Source organism: Zeugodacus cucurbitae, chromosome 6 (assembly GCF_028554725.1).
Source record: "Zeugodacus cucurbitae isolate PBARC_wt_2022May chromosome 6, idZeuCucr1.2, whole genome shotgun sequence".
Taxonomy (NCBI): domain Eukaryota; kingdom Metazoa; phylum Arthropoda; class Insecta; order Diptera; family Tephritidae; genus Zeugodacus; species Zeugodacus cucurbitae.
In genome coordinates, this window is record NC_071671.1 from 68,011,252 (window position 1) to 68,034,118 (window position 22,867).

At 34.4% G+C, this 22,867-nt stretch overlaps 1 protein-coding gene across 1 annotated transcript; it reads left to right on the top strand.

Moving 5' to 3' along the window:
- Positions 1-9,933: 9,933 nt before the first annotated feature.
- On the top strand, positions 9,934-16,659 carry LOC105212155 (uncharacterized). The gene is made up of 3 exons (XM_011183974.2): positions 9,934-10,345; positions 12,861-12,934; positions 15,650-16,659. The coding sequence occupies exons 1-3, from the start codon at positions 10,319-10,321 to the stop codon at positions 15,858-15,860; spliced, it is 312 nt and encodes a 103-aa protein (XP_011182276.1). The 5' UTR covers positions 9,934-10,318; the 3' UTR covers positions 15,861-16,659.
- Positions 16,660-22,867: the final 6,208 nt, after the last annotated feature.

A 22,867-nucleotide genomic window follows, 5' to 3' on the forward strand; every position in this document is an offset into this window, starting at 1 on the left:
AAACAATAAAGCATACATATATATGGCATATATACATATATATAGTATATATATATATTATACAATTTTGTTGGTCTTTGATATAATTGATAAATAATTGAGATAAAGCAAAAAAAAAAATAAAATATATAAAAAATAAATATATATATATGAATGATGTGAAAATCGATGCATTAAAGCTAATTTTTAATTCATAACTTAAATATACAATTTGAACTTAAGTAATAAGTGTGAGTGGAATGTTTACACCTTTTACATATGACATACATAACACATATACATATAAACAGTTATACAAAAATACATACATATATACATACAGACATACAGACATACGCCAGCACACGTTTATTAACAAATCCACACACACACACACAAACACACTTAAACACACATACACACACACATACATACATATACATGTACTACATGCATTTGCATTCAGTTTCAACTAGATCAATTCATTTATGTTTGTAAATTGTTTTTTAATTTTTATTAGATAAATCGATTTATATTATACTCCATAGGCATTAATAACAATTAACATAAAAAGAAAAATAAATCAATACAATCTTAATAAATATATCTGAATTATAAAGAATGGGTGAAATGTGGCGTTTTTTTTTATTTCTAACGATGTTGTTTTAATGGATCTTAAATGTTGGATTCGTGCTGCTGAACCACTGCTGTAGCTCTCCCTACTCTCTTTAAACAGTTTTTACAATTTAAGTTCCGTTAACCTTACCAATATTCCATATATCTCCAAGGTATATTCGAACTAATTCGACAAGTTTTGATAATATTTGGACTACAGCGCCATGTGCCATCTATAGTGTTTTCATTATATCCATCATTTTCGGTAGAAGAAAATATCTTAGTTGAAAGAAAGTCGCCTTCCTTTGGTCTCACATTATCACCACAGTAACTCATTAATCGATCTATAAATGATGTTGAGAGCTTTTGCTATCTCTGTAATTCCAAAATGACGACTTTTTGCCATACATTGTGTATATTGTTGGTTATAGAAAGTCGGACGACTTGCTGAGGTCTCACGATCCTCATAGAATGCTTTCTTCTTCTTGACTGGCGTAGAAACCGCTTACGTGGTTATAGTCGAGTCCACAACAGCGCGCCACACATCTCTCCTTTTGGCAGTTTGGCGCCAATTGGTAATACCAAGTGAAGACAGGTCCTCGGCTTCCACCAGCGGGTACTGCATCGAAAACTTTCAGAGCTGGGGCACTTTCGTCCATTCGAACAACATGCCGCTGTCTTTTTATTCGCTGGGCTATGTCTATGTCGTCGAACAACACATACAGCTCATCATTCCATCGTCTGCGGTATTCGCCGTTGCCAATGTTTAAGGGACCATAAATCTTTCGCAAAACCTTTCTCTCGAAAACTCCTAGTGCCGTCTCATCGGTTGTTGACACCGTCCATGCTTCTGCACCATAAAGTAGGACAGGAATGATGAGGGACTTGTAGAGTTTAGTTGCTGTTCGTCGAGAGAGGACTTTACTTTTCAATTGCCTACTCAGTCCATAGTAGCAGCTGTGGCAAGAGTGATTCTGCGTTGGATTTCAAGGCTGACATTATTATCGGTGTTAATGCTGGTCTAGGAACCAGTCTAGGTATACGAAATTATCTACAACTTCAAAGTTATGACTGTCAACAGTGACGTGGGAGCCAAGACGCGAATGCGCTGACTGTTTGTTTGATGACAGGAGCATAGAATGCTTTATGTCAGCCAATAAGCTACAAACTCGATTTAGTTCACGTTTCTAGCAAATATACATACATATATATTTCATTGGGAGAATTATCTGAGCGATCATCATTACAATAACAAATAACGAATTTCTGCTAAAAATTGTATGATAGCAAACACCCAAAAATATTGTAAAAATTAGTTTATTCAATAGTTTTGCATACGAAATCTCATTTTCAAAATAGTTTCCCAAATATGCAAAGAATATAAAGAACTGGATCGGCTGACTTGAAACACGTAGCATTTCAAGATTTCGTATGCATGTATTTATTTAAGAAAACACAACAAAACACCGCTGTGAGTCCCGCTTCAATTGTCATGAGGTGCTTGTTTAATAGGAAATTCCATCATTAGCGCGTTATCAGCAGTAGAACAGAGGTATAAAACAGAAACGCTTAGCAGAGCAAGAGAGAAACTTTCTAAAATGAAGGCTATCATATTCTTAGTGGGATTGATCTACACTTTATGCCTGTATCAAGTGAGCACAGCAGCACCAGCTGAGACGAGTGCGCTGGACCCTGAATAAACGCAGTCAAATATACACAACGGAGAGTCTCTGGCAACGTTGCATCGACAAAAGCGCACTACTTGCGATCTGCTGAGCATTTTCCCTTTTTCAGAAGCCAGTTGTGCGGCGCATTGCGTATTTCTTCGAAAGCGTGGCGGTCACTGGAACAATCGTGGTGTCTGTGAGTGTTCCAATAAGAAGCTTTAAATTGTAGTTTTTTAAATAAATTATTAAATTAAATTATTTTTAATTACCACATAAACATCAATATTTTTAATTGAATATGTACATATTTATATTAAAAAAAAGAAAAGAAAATTGAAATCAGTTCAAGTGTATCTAATAGATGGTGAGAGCTTCTAACTTGTATATAAAAAATACTCACCTCAAAATATTTCACATCACCCCAATTAAGACCAATTACATCTTCTCCACTCCTCGTCATTCCTTGGTCTATATTACACTAACTTTGAAACTTCATTGTTATTTGCTGCGCAATTTATATACCCACTAATAATGATCCCAAAAGTGAGCATATATATTTTTTGTAAGTTCTCCAAAGTTTAATACCTCGAACTTCGTAAAAAAAAACTGAAAATGGTAAAAAAAATTGCTAATGACCAAGAAGCCTTGCTCTTGACTGCTTTCAGCTGCAGACAAAGTTTTTGTGAATTATTTTCACTTCACTTAGCCTTTTAGGCAGAGACATTGATAAACTTTAAATTGCACCCCTTCCGTTCGATGGACGACAGCGAAAATAATGTAAAGTTTATCAACTATGAATTGAACAAAAACAGAACAGAAGGGAAAGCTATGAGTTGCTAGCATTTAAATTAAAAAAATGGCTGAGATCATTAGCAAAAAGTTTTATTTCGAGTAACAATGCTGGGGAATACACACATAGTACATACATATGTGGTAGAGGAGAGGGTTAAAGCGAGCATATAGTAGATGTACTATTTATGTAAATTTGTACAAAGAAATCAATTTTATTGCAGAATAGACGAATTTTTCGTTAGCTAGATTTCGAATTTAAGGCAACCAGTGTAGCGGAGTTAGTTCATTGTGTGTCCATCCACCTTGGTTCAAATCCCTAGTAACTATTAGCCATAATTATGGAAAAAGTCGCTTTTTTAACGACGATTCTTCCACAACAGCTAATCTTAGCCATTGTGTAGATATGTAGTTTACAATCAACAGGAATGCTTCTTTGGTATCTATTTGAAGCTAATAGCAAGACATATGCCACAAATGTAATACAATATTACTTATACAATTCAGAACCCACTAACTATGCAAAAAAAGTTCTTCAAGGAACCCTTTTCCTAAAAGTAAATTTCAACAATTTTATCTCTGAAACATAAAGTGAAATGTGGTGTTAAATGAATATTGAAATGAGTAAAAACCATTCAGATTTCCATAATCTATTTTAAGAAATTTTTGTGTATATGGGTTGAGAGGTATCAAGTACTTTTGAGGTTCGAATTCATCAGTATCGATAGGTATCAGAACATGGCTTGTTTCTTGAGAGCAGTGTCATCCCAATCTAGATGAATCAAGGTATTCTTCTCACCGTCCGATAGAGATTGAGATCGTTGTCACTGATGAGTTCTGCAGGAGTTAGCGTTGTAGGGAAAAGTTAAGCCTATATTATAATTAATGAGGAAAATTCCATCCTTTAGATGTTATAAGGATAAATCAAACCACGATTCGAGGAGCTGCATCGATTTCACATTATGAATGTAAATAGTGAGAACTTTTGATTTATTTTGAATACACGTATATACATATCTATAAAAGCATCGTTATAGTTGACTAGCTTTTACCCGCGACTTCGTCCGGAACATGAAAAACCCAGCAAAAACCATAAAAAATCACTAACTCAATTCAGTTTTTTGCCTACTTCCTATCCCCTAAGTACGATGACGTGATCATTTTGATCTTATATTCGTTTTTAAGTAACCATCTATTACCTTACTAAATTTCATCAAAATCCGTTCAGCCGTTTAGGCGTGAAAGAGTAACAGACAGACAGAGTTACTTTCGCATTTATAATATTAATATGGATGGTGCTGTGACTGGAGGTATTAGTACCTTAGTCTATTTTAAGTGAAAAAAATATTATTTTTAATTGAAAAATATAATAATAATTCAATGATACCACGTTATTTATACCGTTTGAACTGGTTCCAGTCCATCCATTGCTTGGGTTATGCCTTGAGCATTTCATTTGCCACACTATCAATAAACCGATACCGATAAAATCCTTTCACTGGCGCAAACTTACGCTTTAATTGATTGCATATGCAGCGAAGTGAGTTCTGGATCAACTGCGCCATAAAAAAAAGACGAGCTGATGTTTCATCCGGTTTAAGTTTATTTTTTAATGATGTCAGTAAACCACAAATAAACGACGCAATAAAAAATGCGTACTCGTAAAAACACGGGGAAAGAAGGAGTAAACCGACAGCTGCTAGTTGGCAGTGAGCCAAGTCGAACCAGCGCTGTACGCATCCAGTCACCCAACAGCAAGTGATGGACGCCAGAGGCGGGTGTAACAAAATGCCAACGGTCAAAGTAACATCCGTTCGTATAAAATATGCTGAATAACTGAAAAAGTTCGAAATGTAAAACAGCAAACCAATAAACCAATAAATAAATACAACAACAACCAGCATCCAAAAAGAGATTGGACACAATAACGGTTGTTTTACGAGAAAATCCCGTACACAAGCGCACTACAAAAAGGATTTATGAAACCGAATTCGATATTTGCGCTTTTTCATCTGCTCTCTGCTCGCATTCACAAATTGTGAAATTTATGGCCAGGCTGTGGACTGCGGACTGGTCGACTGACTGACTGACTGACTGAGTGCGGTCATGTTGCATGTTTTGGATTTTTTGATATTTTATTTGGTTTGCTGGTCGTTGTGGCATAACTTTAATAAACCGCTTTTTCTAAATAAGTTTTGCCACACAAATTTTCAAATCACAATAAACAGCAAACTAGTCGCCGCATGAAAACGGTAATCAGCTTTAAGCAGCTGCTGCCTGCTGTCTGTTGCCGCATTGGGGCGCTATGAGGATGTAGCTTGAATGCATGGGTGTGTGTGTGTGTGCTGAATGCCGATTGCATTGTCATTTACGGATTATACATTTTACGGCCTCGTTGCCCTCTCCCCTCATCACATCGCTATGTTGTTGTTATTGTTTAATGTTGATGTTGTGATTGCATTATTTTCCCAAGCAAAGTAATTACTCCTAGCATTATGTAATGCCACAAATGGCACTGATGAAGCGTGTCGCAGTTGTGTTGCGTTGCTTCTCGTCGTTTCTTGGTTTCTTGTTTGTTGCGCTGGCGTACACCTTTTGGTCACTGCATTAACGATTGATCAAGCATTTCCGGTATGCCATACAGCTCGCAGCCGGATGATGCAGGATATGTAGTCTTGTTTTTTGTTTTTTTCTACTTGTCCATTTTACTGTTAACTTCTGCTTTTGTGTTATTTCACACACAGTCACTTTGATGAATGTGTCACAAGGTGGCGCACGTGAGGAAGTCGCAAAAGCACATGTGGACCAAATACAAGTGAAATTATGGCAACGAGCCATGACAGCGCAATTGCTGCGAGATGTCTTTATTAAGTTTTTGCTCGCTCCAAAAGTTACAATTGAAACGTGTTATGACGCGGTATTTATTTACTTTGACTATACAACGGAAAGGCAAACTGCATACCTGTTTTTATGAGGGTGTTTACTTGTAGACTCGGTACATTTTTAGCCCTTGTAAGTGTTAAACATGTTAATAAATTTTAAAATATTAAAGAACTTCATATAAATTAAAAAAAAAACTTTAGTACAATAACAAAAAGATAGTTAAATAAAAGCAGAAAACCAATATTTCATTTCATTTCACTGTCAAAACTGTAATAAACTGATGTTATTTATTAGTAGACCAGTTTTTTGTAGACCAGTGATAAAAACTGCACTTAAGTTAAATGAATTTTCACGGAAAATAATTTCACGCTTATAAAGTGTTTTTACTTTTACATTTGAAGTCGCTTCCTTTTTATACTCTCGCAACAAAAGTTGCTACGAGAGTATTATAGTTTTGTCCACATAACGGTTGTTTGTAAGTCCTAAAACTAAACGAGTTAGATATAGGGTTTTATATATCAAAGTGATCAGGGTGACGAGTAAAGTTTAAATCCGGATGTCTGTCTGTCCGTCCGTCTGTCCGTCCGTGCAAGCTGTAACTTGAGTAAAAATTGAGATATCTTAATGAAACTTGGAACACTGCCACGCCCACAAAATGGCGATAACCAAAAACACATAAAGAGCTATAACTAAGCCATAAATAAAGTTATGAAAATAAAATATATAAATTAAACTTTCTGCAGTCGTTTCTTTTAGCCGTTTCCTTATACAGTCCAAAAATGAAAGAAATTGGATAATAACCACGCTCACCTCCCATACAAAGGTAAGGTTGAAAATGACTAAAAGTGCGTTAACTCACTAACGATAGACGTCAGAAACACCAAATTTTACATAAGAAATGGCAGAAGGAAGCTGCACTGAGATTCTTTTACAAAATTGAAAATGGGCGTGGCGTGTGAAATTCGGTATATAATATTTTCTTGACACCCTAATGACACTGGTGGAATATGGGCGAAATCGGTTCACAACTACGCCTACTTCCCATATAACTCAATTTTGAATCCTTCTGATTCATTCACTTTATAATGTATACATAAGGAACCGATAAGATAGCGCAATAAAACTTGACACAAATACTGTATTTGAGCTGTGACATCACTTGTGGAAAAATTGTCAAAATCGAACCATGACTTTTCAAGGCCCCTGATATCAAACATGAAGAACTCAGTGCCTAAGGGTAATTTTTCACCGAAAATATAGGTAAATCTCTAAATAAATTGCGAGAGTATAAAATGTTCGGTTGCACCCGAACTTAGCCTTTCCTTACTTGTTAATAAATCTTCTAGTGTTCGACGGTTTTCAAGGTAACGGGTGTCTTTTAGATGTATGATTTCCAATGAGAAATACTTATTTCGGAGTTGGTTTTTTCGAGTTTATCTTTTTGATAGCTGTTACTTGATTTATACTCAGTTTAGTTTGCCACTTCATAATGCACAGAGTTACTTCGAACCAACTTTTGTTTTTGCCCGTATGTCTGTAAAAAGTGATTAAAAAATTTGACCTGTTGGCTGGAATTTATTCTCCTAGCCGCGACGGTCACTTTCCCCTAATTATTTTTTTAATATAATGGCAAACTCTTGACTATAAAATAGAGCTAAAATGTTGGCCATAACATAAATTTTTTTCTAAAAATACACCCTTTATATTGTTGCTTTCAAATGCTGATGGCAAATCATGCTCGACGACTAATTTGTGACAATAGACTTTTCTCTACTCTTAATCTTCTTATTTGAATCTTCTCAATTAAATTATGGAATTTCAATCGAAACGATTGGTTATTATTAAGATATATATTTAAATAATTATTAGACAAATTTTAGCTGATTGTATTGTACTAGTTTCTCTCCCTTTCAAATTTATATTTTTATTTTGACAAAACTTTAATTTAGTTTCAGAAATGAAGATGCCATAAGCCTATATATACCGTCCGTCGATAATTTTCGATGTTTGACATTTCGTAGCGAAAATTGGCTTCCTTATGAAATACTTGTATTGTTTGTTAACGCATCGATATTACCTTGCCTGAGTTTTAAACTCTCTAATTTATTTTAATAATCTGCTCTACTCATTTAAAATTTCAGTTTACACTTACTTGTATTATAAGACTAATATAACTTGAAAGTAATAAGAAAGTATAGAAAAACAGAAAAAAATAGTGAAAGGTAAATAATTAATATAACAGATTACAGTAAATTTCGGCAAGCTTTAATGCCTTTACTTTACTTTATTTCATAAAAAAAAATACTTTAACTTACAGTTTTCCATATTCTGTAACACCCTCAGTAACTTACCTTTCATACGCACACACATCGAGCTGATTATTCAGAGCCAAATAACTTCCCATTCGCGTAACTCTTAGCAATCGATATAAGCTCATGAATATGCATGTTTCGGATAAACAAACTCTCTACTAAGTTTAAGTGATGACAACCCATAAAAAACTAAAAAATGGACTTTCGAGAAAATGTCAAATATTTCACCTCAAAACACTCTAACAACTGAGCTAATTTTATTACACACCCAATATATGTCGCTAAAAGTGGATTAAAAGTGCCACTTCCTAAATATGTCACCCCCGATCGAGCCAGTGGCCCACTCATTATGCTATGAACGGATCGAGTTTTTCGCACAATGAAGTTTACTTACCATATACAACAGTTGTGTACAAACTATATATAGTCAACTGTAATATGTATGTGCCTCGGCAGGCATTTTACATGCAGTTGCTCACCTGCTTTCGAAACTTGTGCAGTTTTGTGATGAACAGGAAGAAAATGCTCAACTCAACTCTTCCCGAAACGTAAAGCGCAGAAAGCGCACAATTAATGTTATTATGATTATTTCAGCTATGTGATTGTGCTTTGTACGTTTATACACGTTTTTATTATTGTTGTATCGATTTTCTTCATTTTCCACGTCTTTTCGAAAATAAGCCGTCAATTTTCCAATGCGGCATTAGAGAACAGGCTTTCGAAACGAGCCGCACTAATGGCTGTATTGAACCTGAAAATATTATCTAACTAATGTCAAAGCGCTATTTTAGTACTCTTGAAAAATATTTGCATAATAATATGTACGAGCGTACAGTGACTTCCATGAAATTATGTACGCTTAAATTGTTTAAAAAAAATTAATTTTTTATATAAAAAAAAATATTTAAAAATAATAATATATTATTAATACATTTCTTTGGATTTATAAATGTAATATTTTTTATAATTTTAATATATTTATAAAAAATATAATATAAAAATTATATATTCTTATAATAAAAATTTCTTTTTCAAAAAAATATGTACATATTAAAAAAAAATTCTAAAAAATAACACATTTTTATTAAAAAAAAATTAATAAAATAAAATATAATAAAAAAAAATATTAATAAAATTTTTTTTTTTTATTTATTTATAAATTTTTTATTTATTTATTTATTTATTTATAAAAAAAAATATTTTTTATATATTTAAAGCATTTCAAAAAGTAGCATTATATTAAACAAATATATTTTTTTTATTTTTTAATATATTTTGTTTTAATAAAAATTGTATTTGTCTTATTTTTTTAATACATTTTCTAAATACATAAAAAAAATCCTCGCAAATTTCAGCAAAGTCAATATTTATCTTGCACTTGTTGAAAAAAAAAACGGTCACGGTGCAGTGACGTCTAAACAAGCCCCCAGCAGAAAATTAGGTAATCTGGTAGACAGCATTTGCGATTACTTGCCCGACAGCTCGCACACTCAAACACACACAAATACCAGCAAATCTGCAAAGCAAACAAACATTCGCACTTGTTGCTTGGCGCTCGCGGCAGCAACAGCGGCATGCATTTTGTTGTTGTGACAGAAAAAAAAGTGAAAATGAAAACATTTCGACAGCATTTCGCTGCCGCCTGCCGCGTGCAAAACTTTAAGATTTTCATATTTAAAGCGTGATGCAGCTACAACCTTGTGGCAATAACGTTTGTGCCGCGTTGCAAGTAACAATATACTGTATACAATATTGCTGCTGCTAAGAGGAATATCAAAGTTTACTGCACAAAAATACCGTAATCCAAGTAGCCAGTCGCTAACCGACAAAGCCGACAAAAGCAACACGCAACTGACAGCGTGCAACAAATCAATCAGCGAGACAATCAGAAAATCAGACAATCGGTGCGTGGAAGAGGCAAGCCTAGCCAAGCCAAGTTCAGTGGCTCGATACGCCTTTCAATTCGCCATCCGCAATTCGTCACATTTGTTCCGGCGTTTATCCGGCTATCAAGTTGCGGCTGTCAACGTCGCTTTTGTTTCTATTTTTGTTGCTATTGTTGTAGTCATCATCATGTTGCTGCATTCGAACGGTGTTAGTGTAAGTGCTGCCTTTCATTGTTGCTATTATTATTGTGTGGACTAATTTGTTGTTATTGTGCTGCGACAATTGTAATGCTGCATGTGTATGTGTGTAACGGCAACGGCAAGCAATCAACTAAAACGCCACGGGTATAATGATCGAACAATAAGAAAAGTAGAAAAGATAGCAAAACAATGGAAAATCATAACAGCAATCAACAGCGTAAATTACAAAACACTAATTCGTGACGTTGCTGCTGCTGCCGTCGAGTGTTGATCGGCGTAAAGTGTAAAGAAAAACAACGCTTGGTGTTGTTGTCTCTCTATATTTATCTAACACTCATTGCCATACATTATTGCCAAATGCCAGTTAATTGAGTATGAAAGCAAAAAATAAGAAGTGCGCAGACAATGCGCATGGAAAATCGCAATTTCAGGCATTGTTGACCGCGATCTCGGAAAAATCGTGCAAAAAGTGCAAATGTTGTTGCCCGTGGCAATTGTCTGGAAAATATGATCTACGGAAGTGTTTCAATAGCTTCGAGTTATGCAATCGCATGTGTGCTTGCGTTTCTTAAATTATTGGTTGTTCATGTGAATAGCTTTTTGTATACCGATTTAAATATTTGTAAGGTGGACTGATTAGTTCCAAGTGTTAAAGAAAAAACTATTTTGTATGGAAATTCGATTTTACGACTTTAACATTCACTTGGAATCTAAAATCACTAAAGCCAGATTCAGAGAATACATATACTAGAATATTCATGAACGATATATCCAATGTGATTTTTTTTTTGTTATCTCTAAGTCCCATCAATATCAATAAACTTCATTTTAAGGTTATCAAATCACTTTATTTATGTTTTCATTCGAAGTTATTCTTTTTTTGGATGTCTTTTTATATCAACCAATTGATCTCTGAATCCACAATTAAAATTAAATTTCACAATTTGAAGAAAATATTTGGAATTTTTTTTCTAAATTTTTTGAAAAAGTAAAAAGTATGGAGTCAACGATGATAGGGCATAATTGAATTGATAAAAAATGATATTTTTTTAAATACGAGATGTGTTCAATAAATACGGGAATTTTCGATTTCTCAAAAAACTATTGATGAAAGATTGGAAATTTTAAAATTTCCGTTATTTTTTAATGCACCTTTTTTTGACTATTATTGAAATTCAATATACTGCTTATAATAAAAAATATCTTTACTATGACAATCTTTTTAAATAACCTGAAAAATACTAAATTTATTCAATCTAGAAAGCATGAAATAAATAAACAAATAAAAATTATGTCGCTCATTAAAGCAGCTATGAAATAGACACGATAAAATCAAACACATGCTGTGGCGTATACGCAACATATTCAAACATGATGCGCTGGCGTATGAGTAACATACTATATTTTGGTTTATGTTCCTAGTAGAGATTTATTTTTCATTTTATTATTTCCAATCGCTTTTAATTTCATTTTGTAGAACTCATTTATTGAAACATCTTGAATTAGCCTTCAAACTAAAGATTTTTATAGTTGATTACCAGAAATTTCGCAATCGTAAATTAAATTAAACCGAAAAGTATTTAAAATTAACTATCAAAATCGAAATCTGCTTAATATTATATAATGATTTCATAAAATTTTGTACAGCCTTTACTAACGTACAATAAAAGAGTAGATAAGTATGAATATTCTACCATAAAAATCTATTTTAATATGAGACTTTGGTAGTGCCATTCCAAGACATTCAGTGACATGAGCGCATATAAATGTACTCATAAAAACACGAAAATATAAGTTACAATTTTACAAACTATAAAATATATTTAGGCATTGAAATTAATTTGAAGTCATAAGAATTTACAACTATGCGTCCCTAAAATATGCAAAACCTCACAATTCCCAACCGAAAAACCAATTATTTAATTACACTACTTCAGCAGAAAAATTAATTTATACAAGCGATAAAATATTAAGTACTCATAAAGCTGAGGAGCTGAAAGGAAAATGAGATTTCCATGGCATTTGCAATATTTATGGCATATTTGCAAAGGATACACTCAAGGCATTTGCATAGCACAAAAGCTGACGACAGCACAGCACATAAGCAAATGAAATGCAGTGAAAACACACAGAGACACACACATAAATTGCTGTCACATGAACATAACATAAATATTATATATGTAAATATGTGTGTGTGTGTGTTGTGCATATAAAATCAAGTATCTTGTTATATTTGCCAAACTTGATGAAAAAGATACTTGCAACTACACACATACACATATATGTATATATATAGAGTGAGACACAAGCACTGGTCGTTTTAAATCCACAACACAATTCACAACTCACAATTGTTGACATAATGCCATATTTTCATAATCCCATTTAATTTTATTCTCACACATTTCACTTTCATTTCACTCTCTCTCGTATAATTTTCTATAAATTTTTCATTTTATTTTAACTTTCTTTATTTACATATTCGCATACAAAAATGTTTGGCTTGTTTTTCGTGCCCCGTGCAGTTGCTTTCGCTTTTCATCATCATTGTCTTGTTGTTTGCGCTCTCCGGCGGATATCCTTCCAAGGAGAAATTAAAGTAAGTGTATTAGCTGAAATGTAAGTAGTTGTACTAAGTAAGTAGGTGAAATTTGCATAAATATAGATATATGTGTATGGGCATGGAAATAGCAAACACACTTCTAATATTAATAATAATAATAATAATAATTATGCCTGTAGTAAAATTGGCAGTGAGGATTAATGAAGAACTGGTTGCATAAGGAACTAGTACTAATCCATGCATATAAAATTCTTAGTGGATGGACAATGTGGTTTATTTTGAAAAGGGACACACTTTTGCATGTAGTTTGAATATTTTTTAATTTAATGTAGATAATTAGGCGTATTCCTATTCCCCCAACAAGTACCAAACTGACTAAAGCAAGGTCTAAAGCTAATGATGGATTTTAATTTTTATACTCTCGCAACAAAGTTACTAGCAACAAAGTTGCTACTAGAGTATAATTGTTTTGTTCACATAACGGTTGTTTGTAACCCCCAAAACTAAACGAGTTAGATATAGGGTTATATATACCAAAGTGATCAGGGTGAAGAGTGGAGTTCAAATCCGAATGTCTATCTCTCCGTCCGTCCGTCTGCGCAAGCTGTAACTTGAGTAAAAATTAGGATGTAATTTAATGAAACTTGGCACACTTATTTCTTGGCACCATAGGAAAGTTGCTTTCGAAAATGAGCAAAATCGGACCACTGCGGCGCCCCCAAAATGGCGAAAACCGAAAACACATAAAGTGCCATAACTAAGCTATAAATAAAGCTATTTGGTATGAAGTATCGTACTATGAAGGGCATATTTGGATGTAATTTTTATGGGGAGGGGGGCGCGGCCCCGCCCCCAAATAGGTTTTTTGTATATATCTCGGAAACCAATAGAGCTATATAAACCAAACTTTCTGCAGTCGTTTTTTTAGCCACTTCTTAATACAGTCCAAAAATGAAAGAAATCGGATAATAACCACGCCCACCTCCCATACAAAGGTTAGGTTGAAAATTACTAAAAAAGGGTTAATTTACTAACGAAAAACGTCAGAAACACTAAATTTCACATAAGAAATGGCAGATGGAAGCTGCACTCAAATTTTTTTACAAAATGTAAAATGGGCGTGGCGTCGCCCACTTATGGGTCAAAAACCATATCTAAGGAACTACTCGACCGATTTCAATAAAACTTGGTTTATAATAGTTTCCTTATATCCCAATGATATGTTGTGAAATTAGGAAAATCGCTTCACAACCACGCCTACTTCTTATATACCAGAACTTTGAAGAAGATCTGAATCGTTTACTTTACAATATATAAATTAAGCACTAGTGAAGATTTCGGTCCAGAACTTTGCTCAAATACTATGTTTATAGTGTGGCAGCCCCATTCTAAACATCGCCGAAATTGGACCATAGGTTTTAAAGGGCCCATATATCGAACACGAGGACATCGGTGCTTCTAACCTAATATTATTGTTTCCAAGTTTCAATGGACTTTATACAATATATATGACGAATATGTGGGTCAAATTGTGTATTATATAATATAAATAAATAAAGTTAAATAAATAAATTGCAAGAGTATAAAATGTTCGGTTACACCTGAACTTAGCCCTTCCTTAATTGTTTGTCTAAATTTTGTCCTTTGAGTCGTTTTTACCATTGTGAATAGTATACATATGTAAAACATAATTTTGCAGCACTCAGCAAGCGGCGATAGCATTTTTAATGAGGTATCCGCATACTCTCCTGTAAGAATTCAACTAGATAACTTTGTTGTTGCTTTCACATGTAAAATTTTTGACAGACGAGCAGCGCCCAAAGATAGCCAGCAGAGAAGTGACTAATCGATGAGAGCTACTGTTACATGAAGTTTAAAAATATTTTAATTGAATGTAGATAAATTGCCTTAAAATCAAGTACCAAACTGACTATAGAGCAAGTCCTAAAACTTTGACGGATTTTTGTTTTTAGTAAAATATACTTCAATAGTGTATAAAAGATCATATTTTTTAGTTCTGGTTCACTTTAATTTTAGGTTATGTGTCCTCAGAAGCATATGCTCTTAAGCTGTAGCATACATTTGGGAACGCATGAATATAATTATTTTTAAAAGTTCACACCCAGGATTTCCCAAAGTAATTAGCGTCATCGTCAAGAATTTTAATTAAATATTTCTCAAAAATGTTTAATCCTAGATTCATTCCATACAAGATACTCTAAATTAAAGAGGGTTAATCATATATTTGTTGAAAGAGAGTATGCTAAGTCACAGTTCACATTTATTTTTGTTTCTAATTTGTAAAAGACCAATCTTATACTCCGAAATGTTTGAAAAATAGGCTGCAACAATTCAAGATCCAAAAATATTGGATACATTCGGTGTTCTCCATTATTCAACGAAGTTTTCAAGGAAATTAAATAAAAATTAAAAAACGCTGATGAGATACGCAGAAATGACGGCAAAAATATTAGCTGACAAGTCTCCATTCTATTTAACGAGTTTTTCAATGTACTATGGGGTATTTGTTATTTATTAAGTGCAAGACGGTCTAATTATAAAGATTGTTTTAGTTGTGTACAACAACACACATATACTCTAACAATGTATAGGAGTATATTTATATTTATATGCCGCCATAGCCAAGTTGCAAAAATGTAAATATTTACATTTGTGCTGACTTACTTTTTCCCATTTTTATTTCCCACTCTCTACTCACAATTCTACTCTCCTTTTCACTTTTCGCCATAGGATACGCATACATGTGCCCGTGAAGCATCACACACACGTACACACGAAAACCGTCATAAAGAAAGTGCCGCTGCCAATACCGGTGCCGGTAAAAGAACATGAACCCGTCAAAGAGCATCATCACCATCATTACGAGAAGGAGGCGGAGGAGGAATTTGAAGGTTATGATTATCCAAAGAAAAAGCGACAAGTGCAGCATCCCTTCGTTTGAAGTGTGGCAAAACACAAAGTAAAGGTAGACGAGGAGGAGATTAGACTGCAGCTGGCAGGAGTAGTACATTGAAGATAGCATTTGGGAGAAATATAGACAGCGAAAAGGCAAGGTTCAAATGTGGTACACAAATAAGCATCGAATTCCAAAACAAATAACTTACGCTCACTCATATGCTGAATTTTTTATATACACTGGCATTCTATATTACATAAATCGAAATTGTAAATGTTCGCACATCCTTCGGACTGTCTGCCACAGCACACACTCACACACACACACACAGAGCACATAAATAGAATGTAAGGAAAATGTTTGTATTAATCTGCGGATAATGTGCGCAGATTTATTTAGTCGTGATAAGGTTTAAATTATAGTTTAAACAGACGCAGACGAGGCGAGCGTGCAAAGAACGCAAAAAGGATAACCAAAGCGGCGGTGCATGAGGTGAGACGTCGGGTGCTGAGCTGAAATGGCAAGCGCGCGTAGATTTATCTTCATATCCGTTGGAATTTCGCTCGGATAGACATCTATGTAATATATAATTTGCACACGTACTCTCACACACACACACACACACACACACACACACACACAGAAAATAGTTATTATTCTTTTAGCATATAACTTAGCTTGTAGTCTCGTATTATCGCAAAACAGCTTGTAAGTATGTATGTGCATATTAAAAAATGTATCGCTCTCTATATGAGAGTGTGTGTGTGCTGCTCTGTTGTTGCAAATGGTATTTCTGTTGTTTAGATTGAAAAAGCGAGATTAAATTAATTTTCCTTGGGTTCAATTACGTTGTGTTTCGCTTTTGTATCTATTTGGATTAGTGCTTTGTTGTTGTTTTTCTGTTTTATACGCCCGTTTTTTATTACATAAACAAATGTAAGAATACAAGAAAACAGCTTGTTGTACAAAGGTGATTTGGAAATTTCACATCACATTTAGAAGCGTAAAAAATGTGTGAAAATAAAAGTAGCACGAAATGTGTATGTATGTATGTGTGTGTGTAGGAGGATTTTATTATCGCAATGAACACCTTAGACTAGCTACATACATACATACATACAACTCAAATAAGGGTGGTCCGAATTTTTCAACACGAAAAATTTTGTTACTTTGAATTCAGACAGTAGTACAATAGTTGCCACCTGTTCAAAATAATTAAATATAAAAATGTATAAGAAAAGCAAACAATTTGATTATCAAACTAAAAAGTAAAAAAAAAATTGAGAGATGCCACCTATTTGAATTATTTATTTCCTTCACAACATCTGAAATACATCATATTAAAGTTTTTTAAGTCAGACTTCAGCCAGCTAAAATTGAAAAATTGTTGCCACCTGTTTCAAATTTTTAATTCCAATAAACTGTTACAGTATTTTCGCAATAACAATATTGATATTAAAGTAAATCCATTTTACCAATTTTTAACACAATAAATATAAAGTCTAATTAAAATAACTTACTTTTCTCTCTACCCAAATCGATCCCCCTAATGTAGACATAAAAACAACATTTAAAGTGTTACAACGTAATTTCATATTTCAGATCTGTTGTAAATTTCACAGCTAGCAAAGTGTTGGCCAAAGACACGGGTTTTCAGATGCTGCCATTTCTTATCTGTGCATTAAGCCATTCCTCGTTTACGATCGCATTTACGATCGTTCGAGTGATACTTTAAACGACCATAAAATAATTGCACAACAAATCAGATAAATGTTAAGTGCCTTATGTCATATGTTCGTTTTAACGCGTGCTTTATTACTACTAGATGTAATTACATATTGCAGTTATAAATTTTGTACCGACAGCTTTTATAAGGAAATTAACGGAAGCATTACATAAATTTTTATATGGCAGCGAAGCAGAGTCAAGTGAATTAATATACTAGTGGGGTTCTATGACGTGACGTCAGAGTTGAAACTCACATCTGGCAACTTTTCAATTGAGTGCTTCATATATCATATAGTTATTTCAATACACACATTTATACTGTATCTATCTTTCGCTGATAAGCCTTAAATTTGTGCAGTTGTACCTGCTGAGAGGTGCCAACACTGTTTGGAAATATGTTTGTATCCGAATACAAACGCAAGGGCTTTGAAATACCTTGTTGGCATTTCCGAACATTTTAATTTTTAAATTTTCCCCACAAGTGGCAACTCTGTTCTAAATATAATTTCATATTAAACACTTTCTGACTATTCTCTTAATTTACTTGTACCACGCATTTAATTATTCTTAATTGATTTTTTTAATCTATCATTTTAAAAAAGGTGGCAACTCTATGGAAATTATGGAAATTAAACAAATTATTTCAACAAATTAGGTCTACAACTTTGCTTCCGCCGTTTTCCAATAGATGCCTCTAGGGTCAAGCACTGGTCGATTAAATCGATTTTTTTTTATATCGATCTTGAACATTTGTCTCAACATTAACCTAACAAAATTTTGTAGAGATCTGTTTGCATCCCAAACTTATTCTCAACTGAAAATGTCACTTTTTGAGCCGAATTCTCGACATTTGCGGGAAATTTTGCTTTTCTTTTTTAATTCCAAGAAAAGTGCGGCTGAGGCTCATCGAATGATTTCGGATACGTACGGTGAGACTGTCCTAAGTGAAAAAAGCCTTAAATTTACAAAAAAAAAAACGGCGGAAGCAAAGTTGTGGACCTAATATTATGATTCTAGAAATATGTTTACTTACATTTCGTATTATAAGTTTCAATGGGTTATTCTACTCTAAATTCGAGTTTTATTAATATTCACATTTTCCTCGGTTTTTTTTTCTAAAATTTTACTTTCAGTTTCTTACAAACGCACTTCAACCCAATCTGACTCCTTGAGAACACCCATTATATGACCACATTGCACATACATACATACTACTTATAGTATATGCAGACTATTTTATTCATGCAGTGGTCGTGTATACTTTTAAATATCCATTTTTATGGCATTCGATTGTCGATAAATACGCTTATATATTGACCGAGTCTAATGAATTTTGCTCCTATGATCTGCTGCAAGCACTAATTTAAGCATTTTATTTACAGGAAAGTTAACAAATAAATACACCGTATAACTGTATATAGTGTACATAAACATTTTATCTGTTTACTATATATATGTACATATAAATATAGATATTTACAAAATATATTTGAGATACAAATACTATATATACAAATAGAAATATATACATTTAAGCCAAGTCGCCGAATGTTCACCGGAAATGTGCGCCTTTTCCGACGTCATAGACAATAATCACAACACATTTTCTGTATTCTCTGCATTTGTTGTTGTATTTTAAAAAGCTTTCATATTTCACACAAATATGTATGTATATGTATGAGTTTGCGAGTGGGCTCATTGAATAACTTTTCATGCACATAACTCATTAAGCAGCGGCGACGACGACGACCTTCGACCAAAATTCATTCAGTAACTTTTTATGTACTTTCATTTGTTTGTATGTCTATGTAAGTGTGTTTGTCGTGGATACCGTAAAGACAAGTTTACGCTAGACAAAGAATCGCTGATTTCAATTTGCCAAAGAATTGGCATGTTTATATGTATATATTTATGTGTGTCTATAGTAAATGTGGCACTAGAACAATAAAAGTTGTATTATGGTAATGCCTTGCTAATAGGACGCAAAGGAAAATTTGAAAACAAATGATTTCATGCGCTCAAGGAATGGCAGCGCAATACGCTCAGTGGTGTATAAGATGTTCGACTTAAATAAAAGCGAGACTAAAAGGAATGAGCGTCGTCTTAAAGCGCGCTGAAAACTTGAAGTCTAATATTTGGCTGAAAAACTTTTGATGTTGTACATGCAGTCTGACATACATATATACAAAGATATATATTTTATATATAAATGTCGCAAGCTCTTATTTGTGTATTAAATATCTTTCTTCTGACGCCGATAATAAAATTATTATACTCAGCATATAAACTCACACTTGCAATGAAAGGCAGGCATGTATATCTTTATGAAGATATGAGAAATTCAATTGCCACGGTACAGTTATTAAACATAAAAAACTATATTAAATCTTAAGTGGAAATTGAGATTTTCAATCTAAACTTTGAGAAGACAACATACAGCTGTGCATTCATCTTCTCTACTGACATACATACATACATACATATGTACAATAGTAGAACACTGTTCATATTGTACATAGGTTAGGTTAGGTTGGTCTGGTAGGCCTGCAGGCCACGCGTAGACCAGTTATGGTCCTTTGCGATACCAGAATGGAGTGCCTTTACGTGTTCCCTAAGTAGTAGTCATCGTTCAGGATGCCTGCGCCTGTCGTGAATTTTAATAGTTTATGAGGCTTCACTGACGATATCTCCCCTAAATTATCGTACTGTAGGGCCTCTAAGTACATAAAACGCTGTCTCGCTAACGCAGGACAAACGCACAAGAGATGCTCCACTGTTTCCTTGGTGCCCCGCTCTTGACATTTTCTGCATTCCTCCCGATCTGACAGCCCCATTTTATAGGCATGTGCCGCTACAAGGCTGTGACCGGTAAGAATGCCAACCATGGTCCTACAGCTCTTTCTATCGAGCTCCAGTAGGAACCTTGTATATTTTTGAACTACCGCTTTGCACATGACCTTTGCAGTTTTACACCCCGGTAGATCCTTCCAGCGAGATATGATTCTTCTTTCCATGCACCTGTCTATGTCATCGTATAGAATGTGCATGAGTTTAGCGATATTGATCATGTTTCCGGGTGACAGCTGTACACCACTCTTGGCAATCCCGTCTACGATTTCGTTGCCCCCGATGCCTTTATGGCCTGGCACCCAGTAGAACTGTAGCCTCATATTTCTGGCGACCCTCACTACTGCTGCCCTGCTGCACAGGACACTTTTGGCCGATATTCGACACGAGGTTACTGCCTTGATTGCCGCTTGGCTGTCTACGTAGATGTTAATTTTAGAGTATTGGCCTTGTGCGCTGGAGGCTAGCTCTGCTGCCTTCCTAATAGCAAAGACCTCTGCTTGAAATATACTGCAGTGGTTCGGCAGTTTGAACGGTTGTTTTATGCCTAATTCCGGACAGTATATTCCTGCACCTACTCCCTCATCCATTTTAGAGCCATCCGTATAGATATTTAAGGTATTGCGTGTAGTTACGGTGCCCTTGCGCCAACCATCCTTCTCCATGTTTACCATGAAACGTCTTTCCCAGTTGTAGAATGGGACCAGATAGTCATACCTATCAGACTGCTCTTAGCAACAGAGCTGTGTCCGAAGGATCTGTATGTGCCGCGCAGCTTTCGGCAAAGAGATCTATAGGTGGCAGGTTTAATATTCGTCATATTGTACATAAATATAAACTTAAATATAAAATATATACAAATTTAAATATTTCATTTCATTTTTCATTAACACAGCAAAAAAAAAGCTTGTTAGTAACTGTAAGTGAACTTTTCAAAATTCAAACCACAAAATATGGGTAATTGCCACCCGGCGGCACGGTCATCACTCGCTTAATGCGTTCCTCAGATCATGAATTTGTGAAAAACAACAACACAAGCAACAATGTCGAGAGATGAATGCACGAAAAAGCAAGTAAAATAATGCACACACACACATACAAAAACAGTATGTGTGCTTACAAATACCGTTACTTGCGCGCAGGAATGTGTGGCAAGTGCAAAAGTGTGAGTGTGGCATGAATACAAGTGCTGTCAGTGTGTGTGTGTTCAACACCATATAATTGAATGTGTCTGCATGCAACAAGACCTCTGACACATTTGACCGAAGCGACAGAGAGCACGTGCTGCGTGTAAACAGTGTTAACGCGCGCGCAAATTCAGCAAACTTCCACCAACCGAACCAGCACATTCCAAAAACCAAATACCAAATCAACAAGCCACTTGCCACACACACTAACACATGAATGTTGCCAACGAAATTCAGCGTCACTGGCGTGCTGAAGAAAGACGCAGGATATACACGAGTCTTATGTGTGTGTGTGTGTAAATTGTTGGCGGGCAATGATTGAGTATGCGCGCCAGCAAGCGGAGGGGTAAATGACTCACAAGCGACTAGAAACGGATTAAATAGCAGTTTTTCTTAATTGACTTTTCGTTTTGCGAGCGGTCAGCAGTTGATGTGTATACGTAAGCATATACCAAACTGGATCAAAATAATTGACCATGAAAGTTAACTTGAAGAAGGACCAAACTCTATTTTAAGGATTTCATTATGAAGACAATAATTAAGAGTGATTATTTAAAGAGTTAAAAGCCTGAAGGTATCTACGTAAGTTGCTGTATGAACAGGCTGGAGAACATTGTTGTTGTTTTCTCGTGTACATTATCCCCTAAAAGAGCATAACTCAAATATTGCGAATTGAAAAGTGGCGCGTCCATAGGCTTCTCTATTCTTATATATTGGTCTTTAAAATATAAGTAATATTGAAAACAGTTTCAGATTTAATATATATTTGCTCTCATATCCATCCAAGTCACTAAAGCTCTAATGAAAATTGCTAAAATTCAATTTACCGCTTTTCATTCCTTCTGCATACATACTCCAATATTCAAATATGTAAGTATGACTTGATTTATTTGTGAAGGACATGAATGACTGTCTCATGCGCTGCTCATTTCAACGTCTCCCCACCAGTAACTGCCACTTGACTACAACACTTCACTTAATCCATATATGACACTATATGCACACGTCCTTATGTAACTAACTAACTATGTAGATATGTTATATAATATGTATAATATATATGCATGTCTTTTTTGCGTTTGCACATTATTCTTAAGGTCCTTGCTGTTGACTGTTGACTTCACCTAGTTTATTTAGTGTGTTTTGTAACACATGAAGTCCGTTCTCTTTACATTGCATCGTATACTTTAAAATGTACATACAGTTCTTCACATTCTTATACATTGTTTTTATGTAAAAGTGAATTTATAGCCGCTGTGGTGCTCACGTCACCACTTGTTATTTAAAAAA

What these genes read in the sequence shown, in the direction of transcription:
- LOC105212155 (XM_011183974.2), top strand. Translation starts at nt 10,319, where the DNA reads ATGTTGCTGCATTCGAACGGTGTTAGT. An exon ending in TGCATTCGAACGGTGTTAGT is followed by an intron (nt 10,346 to 12,860) that starts GTAAGTGCTGCC and finishes TGCCCCGTGCAG; the next exon opens with TTGCTTTCGCTTTTCATCAT. An exon ending in CCTTCCAAGGAGAAATTAAA is followed by an intron (nt 12,935 to 15,649) that starts GTAAGTGTATTA and finishes TTTTCGCCATAG; the next exon opens with GATACGCATACATGTGCCCG.